This window comes from Mus caroli, unplaced genomic scaffold (assembly GCF_978045245.1).
Source record: "Mus caroli unplaced genomic scaffold, Mus_caroli_1 scaffold_11, whole genome shotgun sequence".
In the NCBI taxonomy this organism is placed as follows: Eukaryota; Metazoa; Chordata; class Mammalia; order Rodentia; family Muridae; genus Mus; species Mus caroli.
Window position 1 is genome coordinate 85722991 of NW_028227266.1, and position 23141 is coordinate 85746131.

The 23141-nt window shown below is 42.7% G+C and overlaps 2 protein-coding genes across 6 annotated transcripts in view; one reads left to right on the forward strand and one right to left on the reverse strand.

Moving 5' to 3' along the window:
* Snap91 (synaptosome associated protein 91) overlaps nt 1-17514 on the reverse strand; it is a 116212-nt gene extending 98698 nt beyond the window's left edge. For 4 of the 5 annotated variants that reach the window (XM_085827817.1, XM_085827816.1, XM_085827815.1 and 1 more), the window contains exons 1-2: nt 17087-17290; nt 16255-16414 (exon numbers count right to left, since the gene is read on the reverse strand). In XM_085827817.1, the coding sequence (XP_085683943.1) occupies nt 16255-16384 (130 nt within the window). In that variant the 5' untranslated portion in view covers nt 16385-16414; nt 17087-17290. The other variant, XM_085827814.1, reaches the window with a different exon arrangement.
* On the forward strand, nt 17170-22390 carry LOC147002084 (uncharacterized). Its single transcript, XM_085828320.1, has 2 exons — nt 17170-17867; nt 22205-22390. The coding sequence occupies exons 1-2, from the start codon at nt 17170-17172 to the stop codon at nt 22239-22241; spliced, it is 735 nt and encodes a 244-aa protein (XP_085684446.1). The 3' UTR covers nt 22242-22390.
* Nucleotides 22391-23141: the final 751 nt, after the last annotated feature.

Genomic DNA, 23141 nt, shown 5'->3' on the forward strand with positions numbered 1-23141 from the left:
TATGTAGCAAGAAAGTTCCAGACTACTTAAGACAATTCAGTGAGATCCAATCTCAAAAGAAAAACCAAACCAAACCAAAGCACAAACAACAAAAAACAAATCAAACGAAAACCACCCAAACAAAAAGCAACAACAACAACAACAAAAAAGGACGTGCTGTGCTGATCACCACTATTTCCCATCAGTCCATGCGACATCTTCACCTCCAGGCCTCCTGTCCCTCCCCAGAGTCCCTCACTTCCTTTCCTTGCTGTCTTACTCGAATTTCACACTGAGTCCTCTACATTTGGGGAATGGTAGAACGTTTTATCTAAAATTTTTTTTCCCCACTGACTTCATACTTTCTTTTGACTTCCTTTCAATTCCTCATTTTATATTTTTAAACAATTTCTTTGTAATTATTTTAATTATAAAATGCTGTCAAGTGAGCTCCCTAAAACAGGAGGATAAAGGGGAAAATCATACTGATTATGGTCTGTACTGGCTGGTTTTGGGTGCCAACTTGACACATCTGGATTTATCACAGAAAAAGGAGCTTCAGTTGGGAAGATGCCTCAATGAGATCCAACTGTAAGGCATTTTCTCAATTAGTGATCAAGGGAGAAAGGCCCCTTGTGGGTGGGACCATCTCTGGGCTGGTAGTCTTGGGTTCTATAAGAGAGCAGGCTGAGCAAGGCAGGGGAAGCAAGCCAGTAAGTAACATCCGTCCATGGCCTCTGCATCAGCTCCTGCTTTCTGACCTGCTTGAATTCCAGTCCTGACTTCTTTCAGTGATGAACAGCAATGTGGAAATGTAAGCTGAATAAATCCTTTCCTCCCCAACTTGTTTCTTTGTCATGATGTTTGTGCAGGAATAGAAACGCGCTGACGAAGACATGGCCATAAAAGCAATACTTGTGAGTATCTGACACATTTTTCCAAGGATTTCCTGATTGCTGCTGTGATGAACAAGTCTCCTCTGAGGGATGAAGAATACTGGGGTACATAGGGATGCTTTTCTGAAGCTGCTCTCCCTTGGCACAACTCTGAAAGCCTTGTACTCTGGGCTGTCTAGCTCAAGAGACTAGACCTGAAGTGTTTCAGACCTGAAGTGTTTCAGACCTCAAAATTAGTTCGGAAGCAGTTGTTACAAGGTTTGTAGGTCTAAGAGAACACATGCGGCTCAGTTGCACATTAATAATGAAGAGCTTGGTTCTACTCAAGCAATAGATCCACCAAACAGGGGTTCTGTTTAGTTGGTTGCAAACATACAATACCTCTCAGGAAAGAGAAGGCCGCCCACACTAAATCCTTAAGCATCTTTATAGGAGAACATTTCAAAACAGGAAGGGCAGAGGGTAAGGCTTGCTCTTCCCAGTAGTCAGTTTCTGTATGTCTATCCCATGCCCTTCATCCTTACCTCTTCTGCTCTATGTATAAAAGAAAAGCAAGGCTCTCAGGGTTAATCTGGCTCCTAGATATAGCTAGGTGCCTAGGAATAAGTATTAATTACTATGGGAAATGTACTAATATTTCTACGAACTTTCATGTCAACGTAAAACTTATTATGCCATAATATTATGGCATTTAAAGTAAGGCAACCAAAATATTATATATGTGTGTCTGTAAATAAAATGAGTCAGACCATGAGGGAAAGACTTCTAATGTTCAATTTGCTCGTGTATTTTCAGCTCTTAACCGTCTACTGCGAATAATTCTTAAGACTATTAAGATTACATATGTAACTAAAAACTAGCAGTCTTGAGTCAAAGAAGATGTTTGCTTCCTTTTACACGTTTAAATAGAGGCTAAGTGTAACAGTTTTAAGTAACTAATGACAAAATACCAAAATGGGTGCTGGGGGGGGGTGGCACGGTGCTTAGGAGGAGCGCCTGAGAGGATTGAGTTTGGATTCCCAGTAACCCATTGTGCCACTCACAATCTCCTATAACTCCAACCAAGGGAGCCCCAATGGCCGCTTTGGGAGCCCCAGTGGCCCCTTCCGGCCTGCATGGGCACCTGCACACCCACACAAAGGCACAAAAATACACATCATTAAAAATAAAACTATTTTTAAAAACACACAAAAAATGTTTAAAAATAGATATCTTTCCACACAATTAAGATACACGTATAACTATGACCTCCCAAAAGTTATAATGCCTTCAGTCAAATAGCGTATTACGTTATCAATTTCTGACCATCACCACACTTACTGGCTGACTGTAAGAATTAATTTCTTAAAGGCCGATTCATAAATGATTCCACCAAGTTTTCTAGGACATCTTCCACTCAGTATCAGTGCACACTATTTCTTTCTTATGGTGATGTATGATTTCTATTTAGTTTTGACTACCTCTGTTGGTAGCCAAACCTGTCAAGGTTATTCAAGTATATTTCCATATAAATTCACACAATGAAAATATTGACTCGTTGTAGCTACTGATCACTTTAAAAATTATTTTTCACTATTAGGTTAGCTCATTTCCCCCCCCAAATATTTGCCAAGTGTTTCTCAACAGCAGTGTATCCGCACTTAACTGAAAATAGTGTACTTGATGTTCCTCCATTTCATTTTTGTCTTTATAACTGGGCAACGGTGTAAGATAAGAACTCTGTACAACCAGTCCTGATGATAAGGACACTTGATGGCTTCATCTTATTCTTTTCCATGTGACACTTCAGTGTTAATTGCCACTATAGTTCTTAAATAACCAGTCAGTCTTTTATTAAAAACCTATTTGAAACGTTTGAAATAATATCTAAAAAAGGCCAGTCTAAAGCCATACCCCTGAGCCTCAGTAATTGACACTAATAAAGCAAGCCATAACGCATGTTCCAGGCTTTCGTATTTGACTTTAGGAGATGATTTTAACCCATCATGTTACATTTATATCCTAATAATTAGTGCTAGCTTATGTCACTGGACCCAAATATGAAACTACAGTGGAGGCTTCATTGCCTTATTCTCCTTTCACATCTACAAAAACCCTATTCTTTCTCAAGCAGATGCCATAGAAAAGCCCAGGGCAGAAGCCAGGCTGTTCTTTAACAAAGTCACCGCTGCTTGCTGCACGGCAGCCTTCTCCTCTAAGAAGAACAATTTGTAGAATGACTTGGATTGGCTTGTTGTCTTTGGCTTTAGCACACATACTATTTTATTGTTACTGTAACCCCATGAAGCCTTAGAAAAAAAGGAGACCAAGACCAGCAAAAATCCAATTTATCTGGCCAAGATCAGAACCAGAAAGCAACAGAGTCAGGGTTAGCCTGGGTTATCTTATACCAGGACCACTGCTCTTTCTAAAGCTGTATGCTTCTCACCGAATGTTGCTAGTTAAGAGCCTGTTGAAACAGTGTCTTTTGCACAAACCTACAAATGATGCATTGTCGAGAAGTAAATGCTCTCAGGGCAGTTATCTGATTCCACACCCTTTACATTTTCCCCTCTGGTCACCCAAGGATAGGCTTCACAGGTGTTTCTCCCTGTAATGGAGTGGCTACTGAACTGCCTTGAGATAGCACCTTTTTCTGCCCTTAAGACAATCACATGGTATCTTATCTGCTTTTGTTTTTTATCATTACCTCTTACCACCCTGGACAGGTAAGCAAGAGATGTCATATGAATGCAGAAAAAGAAACACGAGTCTGGCAACAGAACGCATCCTGAGTTCTTCCCTTCCCCAGCCTCAGATGAGCCCTGTTCCCTCTGAAAGCTTCGGATGAGGACGCTGATCTCACAGGGTTTTCTGAGGAAGACCTCAGCTGTGCCTCTGTTAGCCACACCCACTCTGCCTCCTGTTAACCTTGCCTCACACCTAGGAAGCCTCTTTTTTTTCCTTAAGTTTTATGGAAAAAGAAAGAGTACACATCTAAAAGTGAATTAATATGAACCTTGAATTTAGAAGGAAATTGTATCTATATAGGTATCTAAGAAGCAGTTCAAAGAAAACAACTTGCACCATATTCACATTTAAGGTAAAAAAGGATACTTAGACTTGGTTTCCCCCAGAGAAGGGTTAAGTTTTAAACGCAAAACTCAAAATTATCTTTTCTATCACTGATGTGCTCGTTGATAGTCTAGCTCATTACTAGCTTAAAACCACAAGGTCGGTCACTAGCAGACCGATCCTGGGTTCTGAACTGTCCATGCTGACTGCAGATGCCAAGTGTCTTTGCAAATTCAGTGAATAACAGCTTGTCTTACATTTATCATGGAAAAATCGCCTCGACTAGGGGTGCTGCTAAAAGGGGTGCCACAGTGGTTTTAGTTTGTGTGTCAACCATGGGTTGTGAGTTCCAAATCAATGTCTAGACATACAAGTTTGAGGCCAGGCCAGGTTCCACAGTGAGGAGCTCTTACATCTGTCAGAGATGTGTGCCGGGGACAGGGGACCGACATCCGGCCACTCGTCATCCACCCTCTGAAAAGTACTCTTAGCAGCCAGTGTACTGTACATCTGGAGAACTGTCATGCTGGGGCAATGAGAACTCCAGAGATCCCACAGGCACAAGAGAAGAATTTCCAAGTCCTTCCCATGGACATGGTAGGGTCCTGTGTTCACAATCCACACTGGTTGAGTTCTTGCCAATGATTCACATAGGAACTGTATCTAGGTCTAGTCCCATCTCAGACTCTTTCCTTTTCTGTTTTCCTTATTGGCTAGACATCACTAGAGGACTCTGATGTCCTAGGAAAGAGGTTGAAAAAGTGGCCCCCCAAAGCTGACTGCAACAGGAGCAAGAATGAAAATTAGCACCTGGCTCCTAGCTCTTGGGACTGACCCCAGGAGGTAGTTCTGGCTGAGCTGTGTTGGTTAGATGTTTGCAGACTTGATACAAGGAAGAGGGACCCTCAATGTAAAACAAGGTGCTTCTGTAAGGCTGGCCGGTAGCAAGTCTTGATTAGTGACTGGTGTGGGAGGAGCCAGCCCACTGTGGGTGGTGCCACACTTGGACAGGTAGTCTTGGGTTGTATGAAAAGGCAAGTTGAGCCAGCCATGAGGAGAAGCCAGGAAGTAGCAATTCCTCCATGGCTTCTGCTTCCTGGTTTCAGCCTTGAGCTCCTGCTCTGACTTTTCTCCATGGTGGACTATAAGCAATAAGAGGAAATAAACCCTTTCATCTCCAAATTGCTTTGAATCATGGTATTTGTACAGCAACAGAAAGTAAACTACACACATGGTGTCATGCCATGGACAGGGAGCAACAACATGAGATAAGAAATCAATTGTTCTCTATGATTTTTGTCAAACTAAATATAGGGAGAAAGCTAGTTTCACTCAGAGAGGCTGTAATGATAGCAAGCTCCACGTCCACGCTCACTGAGAAAGTTGGTGAAAAAGAAAGAAGCTTGATTCCCTGATCTCATGTGGAAAAGAACCAGGTACAGGAGGAGGGAGAAGAATCCTGAGAAAGCCAAGGGGCCTGCTCCTTCCAGCCTTTCCCTCACGCTGGTTATGAAGGACAAAATGACCCTCCTTTTCCCCAAACTATATTCTTGTAACACAGAAATAAAACAGCATTGACAGAGGTACAAAGTAGAAAACACAAGTCCTTCAATCCTAGGCAACACGTTAGTGTTCCAGAAATACGTATCACGTAGCCCATACATACATTAAAATTTGAACCACAGCTTCATGTTTTAATTTCCATGATGAATATACTTTAATTTTTAACATTTTCTGAGATTTTCCAGTATCTCTTTGAAGAGATTATTGATTTCAATGAAGTACTAAGGAATACAGACAGTAACAAACATCCATGAACACTTCATTTTCTCTATTTTTTTCTAAGATAAAACCCTATAGAAGCTAAATTACTAGTTCAAAGTGTTTTCAACTGATTCTCACAACATACTTCCACCCATTGAGCGCTCAACTCAAGACTTTTTTCCCATTTGATCCATCAAGGCTGAGCTGGAGTGAAGAGGTACTTCTCTCAACACACAACAGCAGATCATAAAATTATGAGTACAACTTACAGATCAAGTCATGGTTAAATGAGATATGTGTGGGAGAGAGAGTAACAGAGAGACAGAGATCTCCTTGGCATGGCAAAAATGCCATGATGATGCAGATATACTAAGATATACACAGATATCCTATATACTACGGAATCACAAAATACCATGAAAAAATACTACAAAAATCAGAAGCCTCATTTGGAAAGTGGTGGTTGCTGTCACTAAGAAGAACAAGTGAACACACTCAGAGCAGTGAGGTGACGTAAGGGTTAAAACAGTTGGCTCGGCCTAGGCACTATCGAAGCCTCAAAGTAGGTTATGCTGTATACCCATAGTCACACTCAGACTCAGACAAGGGTTGAAGGAAACAGAACATTGCACATCAACATTCTTAAGAGAGAGGTCATAAACACATGCACACAGTATAGCCTTGATGGGATAAGAGAAACAGAACACAACAAAACTACTTTAGACCACAGTCTATTGAATTACCTAGCTTGAAGCTAGAACAGCTGCAAGCCTCGTACGCTATACTAACCAGGATAATCATGAGTTGCAGCTGAGGTCCCCTGGCTTCAGTCTAACAATCAGAATGAGGCTAACAAGGCAGTGACAAGCTGGAGTCGTTGCTCAAGACTGTCAGTAGGAATTACCAGCATCAACACACAGAGAATGTGAGTTTTGCCTCTGAGACTCAACTTCCTTAACAAAATCTTGGAGTCTAGAGATGGCTAAGATTCTCTCCATCACTGAAGGCCCTCCAGGCGGGGGTGTATCAGTTCAGAGGTTGTGTTTTACACTATCTGACCTCATACCCTGTCAGCCTTCCAGCAGCTGACAGCTTCTTTACGTTCCTAAGGGCCGCCTTCTCCACGGGAGCCGCTCTCCAGTGAGCAGCAAACAGGTAGCCCTTGTCTATATGTCACCCACGTGAATTCCTTTGATCCTTCAAGTCTGGCCTTAAACACCATTTTGCAATGTACCTCCACTGTGGTCTTCCTTTCCCTGCTGAACCTGAATGCTTTTTGAAGCACTGGTAATTAGTTCTTTCATTTTCTGTCTCCCCTACTAAGCTGGCAGCTCTCTGGATGCCAAGGGCTATATCTTATTCTCCATGGTATCCCTGCCTCCTGGAACAATCCCTGGCATTTGGTAAATATTTATTAAATAAAAACATAATGATATTATGCTAAATAAGTACTCAAAGCCTCGAGTTAGAAAGTAACTTCTAATTTCTCCCACTAGGCCATTGTAAACCAAATGAACGTGCTGACACTTATCATTCTCTCTGGGAAGGTAAAAAGTATGCTATTATAAGCTAAACTTGTCTCCCATTTCCTCACTGCTTTTCTAAAACCCCTCAGTCACTCACACCTTTTTTCTTTCTTTTCCTTTTCCTTTGCTGGTGAGCAAACCCAGCAACTGGTGCGTGCCAGCCACGAATGGTACAGCCAGGCGTGTGCTGTACCAGTGCTGTACCACTCAGCTTCACTTTCATCCCCATCTTCCAACTGTGGATGGGAATACCATCATGTTGGTAAAAAGTATTCTTAAATATAGAATAATATAATGTCTTAAATATAGAATAATATAATTTCTTAAATATAGAATAATATAATTTCAGAGTAAAGGTAAGAGTTTGTGGCCACTTTTAAATCATGTTTTTAATTTTTTTGAGCTTTCCTTCCCACGTACAAAGTATCTATATGTGAACTATAAAACAGACCTGGAAGAGTGACAATCCTCAACTGTCACTAACTGAAAACAAAGAAAGCAGAAACATACGTTTAAACACAGAGAATGCTGAAGGTTTTTCTGTAATATTAATATCTAATTATTGGGCATCTAACTGTAACAGAAAATATGCCAAAGGAGGTAGTCATGCACTTCAAATGCACAGCCAAAAGATTACAGACATAATTAAAATCTAATGTTTTTTCCAATTTCCAAGTCCTGTCATTATATGCTTCTTGTCAAAGTTAAAATTTCACCCAAGCATTTTTTTTAAAATTTTGGTTCTTTGAGATGGGGTCTCTCTATGTGGCTCACAGGGACCTCCCTGAACTCATCCTCCTCCTGCCTTTGTCTCCAAAACACTTGGATTGTAAGCATGCACCAAACTTTGGCATCTGCAAAAAGATAATTTTTACCATATTCCAAGAATATAACTGTTAAGAGGCTAACAGAGACTACACACTAACCATTGATTGGCATTAAGGAATCTAGTGTTTTTAAATTTGATTTTCTGAAATCTTCCATTTTAATTGATTTTGTCATCTTTTGACTAATAAAGTTTAACTCCTTGACCATTGGAAGTTCTTAGGTAAAAGCAAGGTATTTCTCCAGACAGCATATGTGAGAAGCTCTAAAGCTGGGCAAGAATGAAGTGAGGGATAAAGACAGCCACCCACTAAATACTCAGGTCCCCACACCTGTTCAATGTGCTTGCTGTCAGAGGAGCTTGAAGGAAACCCCAACCTCAGGTAGAAGCCCGCTACAGTTCTGATAGATTTGGGGAGCCAAAAGGACACCTGTGGGGCTTCATGATAAAGGCACAAATTCTGTCTAGGTGGCACCAGGTTCTGGGATTCTCATGATGGAAACAGCCAAAATGGCGTCAGAAGCTAAAATTATTAAATATCTGCTAAAACACCAGAGGTCAGGCTCAGGCTAAACTGCAAGTACAGCCAATGAGCAGTTCTATAAAAACCTCAAAACTTAAAAATTAAATTAATAAGTTCTAACTGACAGTGTATAGATGCAGCAAGACACAAAGAGAGAATAAATAAAGTAGATAACATTTGAGAAAAAAAGCACACTGAATAGGAAAGTTCTGGAAACTGTGAAGGGAATGTTCAGACACGCAATGAGGTGTCACATATCTAGTCCTCCTTGAATGTCAGAGACAGGAAGAGAAGGGGAGAAGCAGCAACCAATGATAACTGAGAGGCTGAGAACCTTCTAGAATTGATGAGAGATGCTAACTTTCAGTTCAAGAAACATAGTACAAGCCCACTAGGAAAGCCACATATAGATACACATGCTATCGAAGGTCATGACAGGTAAGATTTTTAAAGCAGCCATTAAACAGGTCATTATTTAAAAGCAGCTGGATCGATGAATTCTTAAGAGCAACAGTGGAAACCAGGTTGAGTGAACTATTGTTTGCAAATGGAAACTGTCATCTTAGAGTTGTTAAAACTGTCTTTCAAAACCATGAATAACTCTCCAGTAAGCCACCTACTGAGGAAGCTTCAGAAGGGTACAATTCAAGGGAAACACGAGGAGTAAAGAAGCGTGGAGGGAAGAAATCCAGAACAAAGTGGTAATGTCTAAACACACACTGTCTCTATGGCTAACAACAGCTAACGAGGTTAACACTACAGCAGCACTAAAGCTTGAGGACAGTCATAGCATCCAACCCAGAGGTCTTAAAAGTTCTTACATTTCTCGTATTGCAAAAAAATGTTACCAATCGACCTTAAAGTATAACTATTCAATTAAGGGGAGTCAACAATAGAATATATCACTTCCAAACTGTAAAAAGAGGAAAGTTAGAACTGATATAATTAAAAAGAAGGAGCTGGAACAAGCGGGGAGAAGTGATACGAGCTGCAGACTAGTGTGAGTGGCAGTTGTGGTACTTGTGACAATGGCTAGCAGCAGCAGTGGCGAATAAGCAAACACATTCTCCACAGGCATTGACAACTCCTTGACCATTTGAAGTTCTTAGTAAAAGCGAGGTATTTCTCCAGACAGCATATGTGAGAAGCTCTAAAGCTGGGCAAGAATGAAGTGAGGGATAAAGACAGCCACCCACTAAATACTCAGGTCCCCACACCCATTCAATGTGCTTGCTGTGAACAACAAAACAGAAGCCTCAGCCACCATGATGACCTTAGCCCTGATGGTTCCAGGACCTGACTGTGACTTCATATTTGTGTGTCAGAGATAGTTCTCAGGTTATAAGCTTGGTCAACTGAGGGGACCCTGATGGGCACTCAACTACAATTCCAACAGTTGAAGCCTGAATTAAAGACAAAGCCAAGGGATGTCCAAAGAGGGGTACGAATGGTTTGTGACTGGGATCACTATTTCAAGAAACTTGGCAGGAGGAAATAAAGTGTGGCTGACAAGCTCTGCTGGAGGAATCCACGGAGTTTGGGGACACTGCATAAGTGGTTTTGTTTGTTCAAATGAAGATACTTGAAAACAGATATAAAACATAATGTAAGGTTAAGGATACTGATGACAGGGAAACTAGCTTACATGTAAATGAAGTAATCAAGTGATCAGATCAAAAGGCACGACACAGAGCAGGTGAAGAATTCGCCTCAGTCTCTCCAGGGTGACTTGGAATAGCACTTTGCACAACCTTTTACAACACAGATCCAAGTTAACCAAGTGTGACAAAGAAACCTTATTAGGTAAGGAGGCAGTGTCTCCACACACTTAGGACAAAGTAATGAAGCAACTAAATCAAGACTGAGCTTCAGGGTGCACTTTTACCCTACAGCCCCAAGGCAGAGTCCCCTTCTTACAGGTCAGGGTATCCTTGACACCAGGGCAGCACAGTTGACAAGTGACTGCCCACATTGCTTACATTCCTCAAAGTAAACACAAGTCAACAGTTTCTAGGCAAAGAAGAAGGAACTTATAGGAGAAAAGAGACAAGAGTAAATATTTTAATGGCAAAAAGTGTGGCTTTCCAAATGATTTAAACACGCTATGATTATATTCGAAGACTGTCCAAATATGCTGGCTCAGAGCTGAGTCACCAAAATACAGCTCTGTAGTGATGCCAATGGTGGCCTTCAAGGAACAGGGTCCCCTATGTCACTGCTGACCTTCCTTGCTAAGTTATAGAAACTGAGATAAACCCCAAAGAACATCCTAGCATAACTAGGGTCTACTTGGAAGGAGGAAGTGAGATTTTAAAGGATCATGGTAGAAAGCTAGAAGAAAGATGTAATAACTTAATATAAAGACAAAATCACAGAGAAATATTTATGAGCTGTTAAGTGAATGTTAAAACTAATGTAGCAATGCACTAAAATTCCAGATTTTATTATAAAGAGTGTTATGTTAATACTGCAATTAAGATATCAGTATCAGTATACCTACTTCTTAGTTTTATATATTCTTCCATGTTTGAGTCACTAGAAAAGCACGCATGAATCAGTTTTTTAAAGACTGGGAATATAGCGCAGTGGTTCAACATATCCTTAGCATGTATGAGACTCTGGGTCCAACCTCTAGAACCAACAATAAGAATTTTAAAATTCTTTTTTCTTTTTTTTTCTTTTTTTTTTTTTTTGGTTTTTCGAGACAGGGTTTCTCTTTATAGCCCTGGCTGTCCTGGAACTCACTTTGCAGACCAGGCTGGCCTCGAACTCAGAAATCCACCTGCCTCTGCCTCCCAAGTGCTGGGATTAAAGGCGTGCGCCACCACCTCCCGGCTAAAATTCATTTTTTTTTTTAAAGAAAAAGAAAAGCCCTACTGTTCCAGTTAACCTGTTTCATGGTTTTTCACTTCTAAAAAGCACAGTCCTTCCCATTACCCAAGACTTAAATATTTTACAACTAACCTTATTTTAAAGCTTGTGAATCAAAGTATCACACACTGAAACTAAGCAGAGCCATGTCTATAGTCTCAGTGAACTGTAGCTAAGGTTCTTTGCTTCTCCCTGGCAGCCACTCAACCTCGCTTCATCTCTCTTCTCCCCTCCTGGAATGCCAAGCCTCCTCTGGGATTTGTGATACAAATGGTAGTCAGATTAAAGGATTTTCAGATAGGTATAACCCCCATCCCTTCTCGAGTACCCAGAAAGTGATATTCTCTGTTTGAAAGCATCTTCAGAACTGGACTAAACCTTCTGATGAAATCTAGAAGGCAGAATACATCTGGGCATAGGAAATAATAGAGTGTGTCCAGACAGTAGCAAATAGTTAAGTCAAAACAACTTAGTCAAAGGCAAATATCCTCGTCAGTCAGTATACTTACACTGAATGTTATACAATGTACTCAGTATCTTTCACATATGATCCTACCTAACTTTATTCAGTAATCTTCATGTCTTTCAGTATGTAAAGGATACATTTGGTACAAATATAGTATCCATTGTAACAGTGCAGGTTACATTTCTTTTTTCTTCTCTTATTTTTAGTCTTTTGAGAAAGGATCTGATGTAGACCCATCTGGCCTTGCTATGTAGTCTAGGATGACCTTGAACTGTTCCTCCTGCTCTGACCTCCTAAATGCTGGAAATATGACATGCACCACCACACCGGCCTCAAATTGCACTTCTATAAATCAAAACATAGTTTATATATATTAAGCATGTAAATATATACTAGCATAAGTAAAGAACACGAGTTTGGGGGCTTGAGGGGAAAAGAGAATGATGAATAAAATTTTAGTGTCTTCCCAGCAGATTCAAGGCTTGAATCACCTGCTTTTTATGTAGGGTGAACTCATTTTCAAAAATCTTCAAGAATGCAAATGAAACAAAATAAGATTGCTGGTAGGCAAATGGGCTTTCCAACCTAGCTCTGGCTTGATGCTATTGGTGATACACTTGAGTTTGAATTGTGATTATCTTAGTTCAGGTACTTAGAATGGCACATATAGGAATCATGCATTGGCACTAGCCACTGGAAGGACTCTTACACCAGGGATACAATGCATTCTGAATTTCTCCTGCAGATGCTACTTTGTAACAACTTTGCATTTTTGTTAAACCTAGGCATAGCACTTGGTTAAATACTTGGTGCCTATTAAGGTTTTTTTTTTACTTGATTATTAGACTTGGGTTAGCTTTTAGACTAACTACAAATCTGAGGAGGAAACCCCACTGTCCTGTAAAACAGTGGTAAGCAAACAGATGAATGCCTGCGAAGCCCTGGGCATTTTATATGCTACCAAATGCACACAAGAAATTAAAAGGAACTAAGGTTGCATATGCCAGCCCAGAAAACTGGTATTGGTTAAGTCTTGAATCTAAATATGTACATGGGGCCACAATATTATTGGATGGTAGGGTATAGAATGAAACTTTTTAGATAATCTAAAATACACAATAAAATATACTCTTTATTTGGGTTACTAAAATTTGTCATTCCTCTAACATTTAATACATAGCTCCTGACTATGTGGATGGTTTTGTGAATGTTTCTCCCTTCAGGAAATATACTGCTGTGGAAAAATGGAAAGCTGGGGCTAGGAATGGCACTTAGCAGTCAGATGCTTGCCCAGCGCACACAAGGCTCTGGGTTCAAGAACTAACGCCATATGTGGACAAAGAAAGAAAAAAACCTGAGAATTTAACTTTACCTCCCAGCACATTTCCCCATGTGAGAGCTGCCCCCAAATGTTAATGATTCGTCCCTTCAAACACACAAGTCATACACTATTAAGCAACACTACATAATAACCATAAATTAGCAATAACAATTTTGGTATTTTAATCCCAAACTATTAGTTTTGAAGCCAGCATTCTAATATTGAATCTCCATTTTATGATGATTCTGAGAGCAATGAATCCAATATTTTAGACAATCACACAATCCTAAACTCTCTTTGTTATTTCCCAACTAAAACTCCAAATTAAAAATGTACACATCAAATCAAACTCACCATGCAGTTTTGCTTCAAACTACCAAATTGTCTTGTACTCTTCCTTCTAATCAACATTGAATGCTTTCAAAACTAAAACAACAACTATTGGTACGGTTCAGTGTCTCCAAACTTAGGGAGCATATTCACATGTCTCCCCCACCCATCACATGTCTTAATAACAAGATTAATGCACTTTACAAATGATATGTCACCTTACCTCCACCTCTTTTTTTCTTAGAAATTTTTAACTTATTATGTATACAGTGTTCTGCTTATGGTTATGCCTGATCTCATCATAGATGGTTATCAGGCACTATGTGGTTGCTGGGAATTGAACTCAGGACCTCATGAAGAGCAGTCAGTGCTCTTAACCTCTGAGCCATCCCTCCAGCCCAAACTCCGTCTCTTAACTACTGAGAGTACTGCTTTTTAAAGGAACTTTACAAAAAATTCTGAACATAACACAATTTAAATAGTCATTTTCCCCCAGTCTCATTAGAGTAATAAGACATAGCAGCAGGGTGATACCTGTCTTTCCAAATTCCACCCAAAGTCTAAGTTTAAGGGGAAGATGGTTTAATGGGAAGATAAAAGAATAAAAAGGAGCCCCTAAACGTACTCCTCAGAACTTGGATCCTGTTCCAAGTTTTTAAAGTGACTGAATTAAGAATTTTCATGGAGACTAAAATGTATGTATGAGTTGTGAAATCCATTCATGCACGGTGTTTTGCAGATGAGAAGGGTTAGGCTGTATGTTCTTCCTACTTTCACAACAGAACATGTTTCTAACCAGAGACGGCAGTTAAATGCCACGGTTAAAAGGCAACCGAGGTTTGCCAGCCCAGCTGAAAAGCTCAGTAGCCAGCACAAGGAAGTATAACATATAATTATTCAAATAATTCAAAATCATTCCTATTCCAGCTAGTTTCCATTAATATGGAATCTTCGACCATGATCCATATGGTCTAAAGTACTCTACTCATTGACATAGGCTGGGGTATAGGAAATAACCTATTTCCAAACACGTTTAAGTGTTTGACCTATGAGGATAAGATAACTAATCAGATGGGGGGATGCAGTCTTTATCTGAATGCTGTGAACCTGACATGGTCAAGCCTGAGGATGCTCTCTGACATGTATCAATGCACTCGTCTATCATCAAAAGCAAACCTGTCACCTAAACAGCTTCGGTCGTGAACATTTTCTAGGTTGACAGAACCGTGAGTCAGCCTCCCAGAGTTGGGGAAACTGATGGAAAGATGGCTAAATGATTCAGCATGCTGCAGCAAAAGGAGCTGGTCATGAATTTATAATTCCTACTCCTGTTAGGTGTCTTGGCCCTGAGAGCCTCTCTTACCTGGTACTCCATGTGTAACACATTATACTGTCATCAATAAATTTTCTTAAACATGCCCTCAGGAAAAACGTAATAATGTCTCCCCCTCAGATAAACTTCTAGACAGAAAAGTCTCCAATGCCATGTGACAGCTCTGACAGAGCCCAGTTGCAAGCTTCCTCAAGCTCTGCTCATGGCAAAGGAGAGGGCTGGGGCTGACTGGAATGGTGGGGTTGCCATTTTCTCCGCAACACAAGAGACAGAAGAAGGGTTGAAGAAAATAAAATATAAAAATTTTAAAAAACCAACAAACTAAAAGAGGTCAAGACAGTGAGGTGGGAATATGAGCACGGGCAAATGTGTTTCTGTGCCAAGAGTGACATTTAACAATGAGCACCAACAAAGGGCAGAGGAGTCTAAGCAGGTCAAACAGATGTAGAGAGACTGTAGAATACTATTTGGGGTAGCCTTTGGGGATACTCACTGCCAAAAGCAGGTTAAAGTCTTTCTGAGTTATCACTTTCCCCTCCAGTAGCAAAAGACTAACTATACTAACAGCATGAAAAACTACAGAAATATATAGCTCCCCAACCAGAATAAAGCTTTCTCCAGCCAATGATCATGGGAAATATTATGTATTAAATATTATGTTTTCATCTAAAACTATACCACCTCTAATGAGGAGAGGACATTCATTTTGTGAGCTGACCAGTTATCCCACCCAGCATTTTCTGAGAACAGGACAAAGGAAGTGTGCCAAGATGTTCAGAATGAAATCGCCATTATCTGCTCATTCAATAGCTTGGATTTATTTCAGTTCAGCTCAGTGTAGTGACATATGACACACGCGCACACTCCCCCACACTCACACACAAATCCTGAGTAACAGCAGAGGAAAAAGCAGGATTTTACAATTATCCAAAATGCTCTTAAGAAATTAGTGTCAAGAGTGGCCATCCACCCACCCATCAATCTCTCTGTCTGTTTGTCTCCCCATTGTGACCCTGCCACCCCTCATTTCCTTTAACCTAACAGAGAGTGGAGAAAAAAATGATTAAAAGGATGTAGCCCAAATGTACACTTTTATGCAACCGTGTGTGTGTGTGTGTGTGTGTGTGTGTGTTTCCTCCTCTAGGCTCTTGGAGGTCATCAGAAGGAAAAAATGGCTCGATAGACAAGGTTTCAGGGCCTATCCAAGGGGACACCTCCAAGGCCAGAGGCAGGAGCTCAGGATCGACCCAATGGTGAGCCAGTTCCCAAGGCTTCTGGCAGTATTACAGACTGCCAAGGCCGTGCCGCCGGCCTTTGAGCCCCTATGGCCACGCGCATGTCCCGCTTATATAAAAGGATGCTTACAGTCCAGGTGCTTCTTCTTGGGGCCCATCACCTCATGAGTGGTGGCTTTGCAGACTGCTCTTGCTACAGCAGAGCCAGTCACGCTGTACTGAGCGGCGGCGATCCGATCCGTGAGCGTTTGGCCCGACATCTTCACCGGCCGCGTCTACCGCCTCCTCTTCTGCAGGAAATAAGAGGAGATGGTCCGGCTTTCACCCGCACCGCCTTAGCTGGAGCGCCAGGCCTTGCCTGCTCCCTCCGCTCGGCGGTTCTCTCTTCCGCCGACCCCGCCCTGGCACCGCCTCTTGGGACCAGCGACGCGCCAAGCCTCTTGGTCCATCGCGGTCCAGGGCTGTCAGCCAGGGTAGTCCTTGCATCGTGCCACGGTCCCGCTTTCCCACACCCTGAAGCGGTCACCACATCCCGGCTTCGCCCCCTGTCAAGCAGCACTGTCCGCGCAACCCTATTCGGTGGTGCGAGACCCGGTGCGCGTCGGGGTTACTCTGGACGCCGCGCCCAGAAGCGCGCACCTTTCGCTGCCCCGAGCCGCAACGTGTCTCCCACGGCACCGCAGGGCCGCGGCCACCTCCTTTCTGTCCTGGGGCTGCGGCGGCAGCAACGATTCCTCTTCCCTCGCCCTCCATCCCTATAGCCGGGCCGCCTAGAGCCGCGATGCGCCTCACCCTTCTCCAGTCGGATCTCAGAGGGCGGACAGCCCAGGCCCCGCCCGGCCGCTAACGCGCCACCGAGCTGTCACCCGGCCGCCTCTGCCCTTCTCCGCGCCCTAGGATTATCCCTCGAATCCCCCGGTCCTGGAGCAGGGGAGGGGACCCGTGCGGCCCAGCGTACTCACCCCGCCCCAGGAGCACCGCAGCCCGGACGCTGCGGGAGGTAGCTGGGTGCAGACACGCGCCGCCCTGGTGTCCCCGGGCCGCGATGCCTGTAGCCCCGGCCCGGCCCCTGTCTCAGCTCCGCGGTCCCCGCGGTCCCCACCCGCCGCCGCCTCCGCCAGCGCCGCCGCGTCTCTCTAGCGCTCCGCGCAGCGTCCCCATCCCCGCCCCCACCTCAGCTGGAGCGCCTGCGACGAGTCAGGTGACGGCAGCCGACGAACCCGGGCCAGTCCTCTGCAGAACGCCAGCGGCCCCCTCCCTGTCGCTCCTGCTCGCCGCCCCCCTCGGAGCCGCGGCTTTAAACGCGAGGAGGGCCGCACGCGAGCATCCCTGGCGGGCGACGGCGGAGGAGGGGGTGGGACCGGAGGGGCGCCGCGGCTCTAGAGCTCGCGTTCTTGCGCGCGCCCTGCGTCCCCGCGCGCACCCGCTGCGTCCCCAGGCGGACCTGGTGCGCGCGCGCCGCGCATACCTGCCGGGCAGCTGCGGGATGCTCTGGGATCGCCGCGGGCGTGGGCCTGGGGAGAGGGAGGGTTGTGAAGGCCGAGGCAAGGGCAGCGGCGTGCGCTGCCAACAGAGCCCAGCCCCTTCTCCTAAGAAGCGTGCCTGTCCTCCGCAGCAGAGGCCCAGATGGGCAGGGCGATTTGAAATGTCAGATTCTGTGGCCACGCGACTGTTACCTGTGCACCCTCAGCTCCTTGAGGCTGCTCATCTTGTCTCAGTTACAACAGGGAGCCCAGCGGGCAGGTAATTCGAGCCGCTTTAGCCTTAAACCAATACTGAGGTATGCGGTATAGACAAGTAGCAAAACAATTAGCTGAATGCCAGATTACACTGGTCTTGTAATCATTTGCACCCTTAAACTGTAATTTTTGCCATTTAAATATGTCGGAACGTCTTATATTATTTGAATGTCGAGTGTTATTTGCATGGGATTGGAGTCGGTTAATAATTTCATGAGTTGACATTTGTAAAGGTCATTGTCTTAACTATTCTTTTAAATTCCCACGGTTAAGATCATAAGTTCCCTTAGGTATTTCCCTGACATATTTTCTGGCTTTACGCAGGTGACCTCTGTTCAGTCCCCCAAGGTCATATACGCCTACTCACACACATCAAGGTTCTGCTGTAGGACCCCCCAAGGGAGACCCTCACTCAAGTCTTAGGGATCACGAGCCCAGAAAGCCACAACAGTCAAGCTTGCTGTAAACACACGAGGTTTTAATGGCACACAAACCAGCATGTTGAGGTCGAGACCCATACACCACGCAGGGGTAGAGGAGTCTGACCATGACCCTATTTTCCATAAGGCTGATAAAGGCAAAAAACACAACCTAGGGGGAGGATCGGAGAGGAAATAGGGGAAGTCTAGGGGCGGATATTTACTTTAAGGCACCTGGGACATTGAAACATTTTGTGGGTTTTTTCCCAAAAGTTCCTGGGAATTAGGTCATCTGGCCGGGGCCTGGGCCCATGTTCTCAGGGCAGTCATTATTTTATTTTTTTACTCTTCACTGCCTTGTAGTTTTTCTCTTGGTCCGGAGTTCAATACCCAATCATAACTTCCTGACTGCTGGGGCTGATCCCGGCAGCAATTTGAAACCTTGTTGACTAAAGAAAGAAAGCTCAAGACCACCACCAAAAAGTTACATACGTGTTACTATATGACCCCCACAATCCTGCACAGTATTTACCCAATGGAAATAAAAAAAACAGAAACACATTTTTTCTCTTCAAACTTTCACTCAAAATTAGTAGCAGCTTATATAATGGCCCCACATTGGAAGAAACCAGCCTATTGATAAATAGCTAGAGAAAACATGGTATATCCACACAACCGAATACTACTTAGCAGTAACAAGACAGAAATAAACAACGTGGATGAATCTCAAATATACGATGCTTCATGAAAGAGGCCAAATCACCAGAACGTTATTTACAATTTTGATCCATTTATGTAACAGAGTAAGAAAGGTTTAAGTTCAAGACAGAAAATACACCAGATTCAGGATTGGGGACTGACTTCAAAAGAAAAACTATTTAAAATGATAGAAAAGGTTTATATCATGACTAAGGTGGTCGTTAACAACAGTATGAATTTGAACACATAGAATTGGTGAATTTTATTGCAAGTAAACGAGAACTCAGCATATCTGATAAAGAGCTGGAGGAGCCATATTGGTATTAGCTAAGGTAGACTTTATAGTAGGGATGTTAATGGGAAGAAAGAGGCACATTGCATAACAACAAAACTCATCAACAGTCAATTCCATATGTTTAGCCATCTAGGAACAGAACTTCAAACAGGATGGTGCAAAAGGAGCGATAGTAAATCCACAATTAGAGCTGAGTTCTGCATCGTCTCATTTATAATTGATAGGGTAAGTAGACAGAAAACTATTGAGGGTATGTATGATGCAAAATAGCCCTAACTTACTCTGTCATATAATATAGAACACTTTAACCTGCAATAGTGCAATGCATTATTTTAAATGCTTATAAAATATTCTCCAGAGTAGACAATATTCTTCACTATAAAGGTAGGTTCAATAATTTCAGAAGAATTATAGTCATACAAATTATGGGGGTTTCCCCCTACAGTTGAGTCAAACTCATTAACAGAAATCTTTAAAAAAATCAGTATATTAAATAGCACACTCAGCGTACCCATAGATCTAATATTCCCACACAGAAACATTAAACTACTTTCAACTAAATGGTAATAAAAATAAATGCAACATATCAAAATGTACTATCTGTAGAAAAAGCGCTGACTATAAGAAAATGTATAATATTAAAATGCTTATATTAGGAATGAAGCTGGACACAGTGTGGAGTAAAATGTCTACAGGCTGTAGGGTAAAAGGTCTGAGCACACTTCCAGGTTTGAAAACCCATCTAAACCCAATTTCTGGGCTCTCACTCTAAGCTCAGGACTTGAAATCCCACGAATCCCCACCCTAAAAATCTCCATCCAGGAAACCTCTGCCCCCAAGAAACCCTATATAAACCTAGTACTCACCTCCCTCCTGCTTCTAGCCCCAGCAGGGGCAGCCACACTCTTGTGCCTTTCCCAATAAACCTCTTGTGTGAGGTCTGTTGTACGGTATGACTATGTGCTATTCCTTGATTCCCAACTGCCAGGGAGTGGCATCTCAGTAATTGAAGCAGGAGGATTGCAACAAATTGGAAACCTGTCTGGGCTACATTGTAAACATCAGGCCAGCCAGACCAATGTACAAAGACCCTTTCTAAAATATGCAAAGAAAACAATTAACAAAAAAAAAAAAAAAGAGGGGGAAAAGAATAACTATTAAGCATCAACCTTAAGAAAACTTAATCTTATGTGACAAAACTTTTCCTGGGGGAGACAAGCCACACTCATCTATTCACCCCAGATACGAAACCAACTGTATCCCAAAGTTTAGATACCATCAAAATCCAGCTTAGTGAACCAGCGGGTTTTATTGGGGTTACTGTGGTAGTTTGAATAAGAATGGCCTGCATAGGCTCATATACTCATATAACCATCAGGGAGTGGCACTTCTTGAAACTTATTAAGTGTGGCCTTGTTGGAGGACATGTGTATCATTCAGAGTGGGCCTTAAAGCTCACTTCAGGCCCAGTGTCTTTGTCTCTGTCTCTTTCCATCTCTGTCTTTCTCCATCTGTCTCTTTTCCCACCTGCTTCTCTACCTAAGATCGGTATGTAGCACTCAGCTACTGCTCCAGAGCCTGCCTGCAACTGCCATGCTTCTTGCCATGGTGATAATGAACTAAACTTCTGAAACTGTAAGCAAGCCCCCAGTTAAATAATTGCCTTGGTCATGATGTGTCTTTACAGCAATAGAACAGTGGCTAAGACAGTTACTTATGGGAAGATGGGTGAGACATTACTTACAGGAGCAGAAATGACTTAAATACAACTGCACACCGAGACCCGATCCAACATGGGTGACAGCTCTTGAAACCTGAGAAATCTGGAACACACTGCACAGCCTACAGACAGCTCAACAAGTTAGAGAGTGTCCTTTCCAGGTACTTCAGTTGGACTAAACCTCTTCAGGGCAGCTCAGCTGGTTTATGTTTCTCTATCCCATATATAACCACCAAACCCAGTCACTATTGCATATGCCAGAAAGATTTTTGCTGACAGAACCCTGATATAGCTGTCTCTTGTGAGGCTGTGCCAAGGCAAATACAGAAGTGGATGCTCACAGTCAGCTATTGGATGGAACATAGGGCCCCAATGAAGGAGCTAGAGAAAGTACCCAAGGAGCTAAAGGGGTCTGCAACCCTATGGGAGGAACAACATTATGAACTAACCAGTACCCCCCGGAGCTGTGTCTCTAGTTGCATATCTAGCAGAAGATGGCCTAGTTGGCCATCAATGGGAGGAGAGGCCCTTGGTCTTGTGAAAATCTTATGCCCCAGTACAGGGGAATGCTAGGGCCAGGAAGCAGGAGTGGGTGGGTTTGGGATCAGGGCAGGGGGAGGGTATAGGAAACTTTTGGGATAGCATTTGAAATGTAAATGAAGAAAATATCTAAGAAAAAAAGAAAAAAAAAGAAATGGAGAGATTTGTGAGGAAATAAAAAGACAGTAGGTCTGGTCTAAGAGACTTCTTTGCAGCTTGGCTATGTTTCCTCTGAGAGAAGCGACTCTCAGGTCTTATTGTTTACTCTGGCAGGGCAGAACCTAGTGAATCTGGTCAGTTTCTGGGAGTTATTGATGCTATTTTTTAGTTGTTTACATCCTTGTTTAAGTAGCTGCCCTCCACCCCAGGATGGATGTTACAAAACAGTTCAACATAGCAGAAAGAAGTAAATAATAGTTAGAAATCAAGCTGTTTTTGAAAAAAAAAATCAATGAGGAAGAAAAGTGTGGCAAGAAGAAAAGAAAGAGGGATGGAGTGGGTCTAGTTAGCTTCCACTGTTAGGAATTATAATTTCCCACTCAAGGAGGTGGTAGACTCTTTAAGGCTTGAGAAGTAAAGGAAAGTTCTAAGTTTCAGGAAGTAAATAATCTCACAAGGCTTAGGAAGTTCCTGAAACTTATAAAACTCTCATGATTCCCCTCCCCAAGGTTATCTACACAGGAACAATTGCCGGCAGAGCTCTGAATAAGTGGTACAAGGAGTTTCAGTGATGCAGCTTCTATGCGTGGTGATTTGTGCTGGGATAGGCTTTTCAGTGAAGCAACTGCTTTGAGTTACCCACACTGCTGTAAGTAACTATCATTAATATTACTGTAAGTAATCCCAATAAACTCACTGGCTCAATAAACTGGACTTCGGTGGAATAATTTCTTTGGTCTGTCATTAGTGCACTATCCCGGGTGAATACATGTTCATTCAAGTCTCCCTGGGAAATGTCACACAATAGAAAAGACAGGGAGAAAGCTGCTATAAAAATTATAAGGATAATAGGATCCTACAAGGAGTATTATGGTAAATAGGGAACTGATGTAAAAATACTGGTTCTCAAACAGTCCAATGGTGGTATGGAATCATAGGTGACATCCAGAGATTTTAAACAAGTAACATGTTTTCAATAATGACTGAGATGATATAATATGTGAATGATTTACTTTTCAAAAAATATATTAGTGCGGTTTCAAGGTCAACCTTGTATGTGTTAGAGCGCCGAGGAGAAAGGCTTCCCCAGTGGATGATAGCCTCAGTGCAAATGTCACAGTGTCCTAGCAGTCCAGAGCCAAAAACAACACAAAAACAAAAACAAAAAATCCACAGTGTCTCAGTGCACAACAAATCTCACACAAGAGATTTACTGGGAGAGGCACAAGAAGATGGTTTCCCCTACTATGGAGAGAAACAGCAGGGCACTGAGTGGGAGGTGAGGCTTATATAGGGCTTCTTGGGGGTGGAGTCTTCCAGGGGAGAGGTTTCCAGGGTTGGGATGAGTGGGATTTCAAGCCAAACCCAGGAATTGGTGGACTTTTGGGCTTAGGGATCGGTGAGTTTTGGTAGGGTTTCAAACCCAGTAGTGGACTCAAGTCTTTT

Excerpts from the sequence above, each read along its gene's own strand:
- LOC147002084 (XM_085828320.1), top strand. The coding sequence starts at position 17,170 with ATGCCTGTAGCCCCGGCCCGGCCCCTGTCTCAGCTCCGCGGTCCCCGC. Across the intron at positions 17,868-22,204 it reads ACAGGGAGCCCAGCGGGCAG|GTTATCTACACAGGAACAAT; the intron begins GTAATTCGAGCC and ends CCCCTCCCCAAG.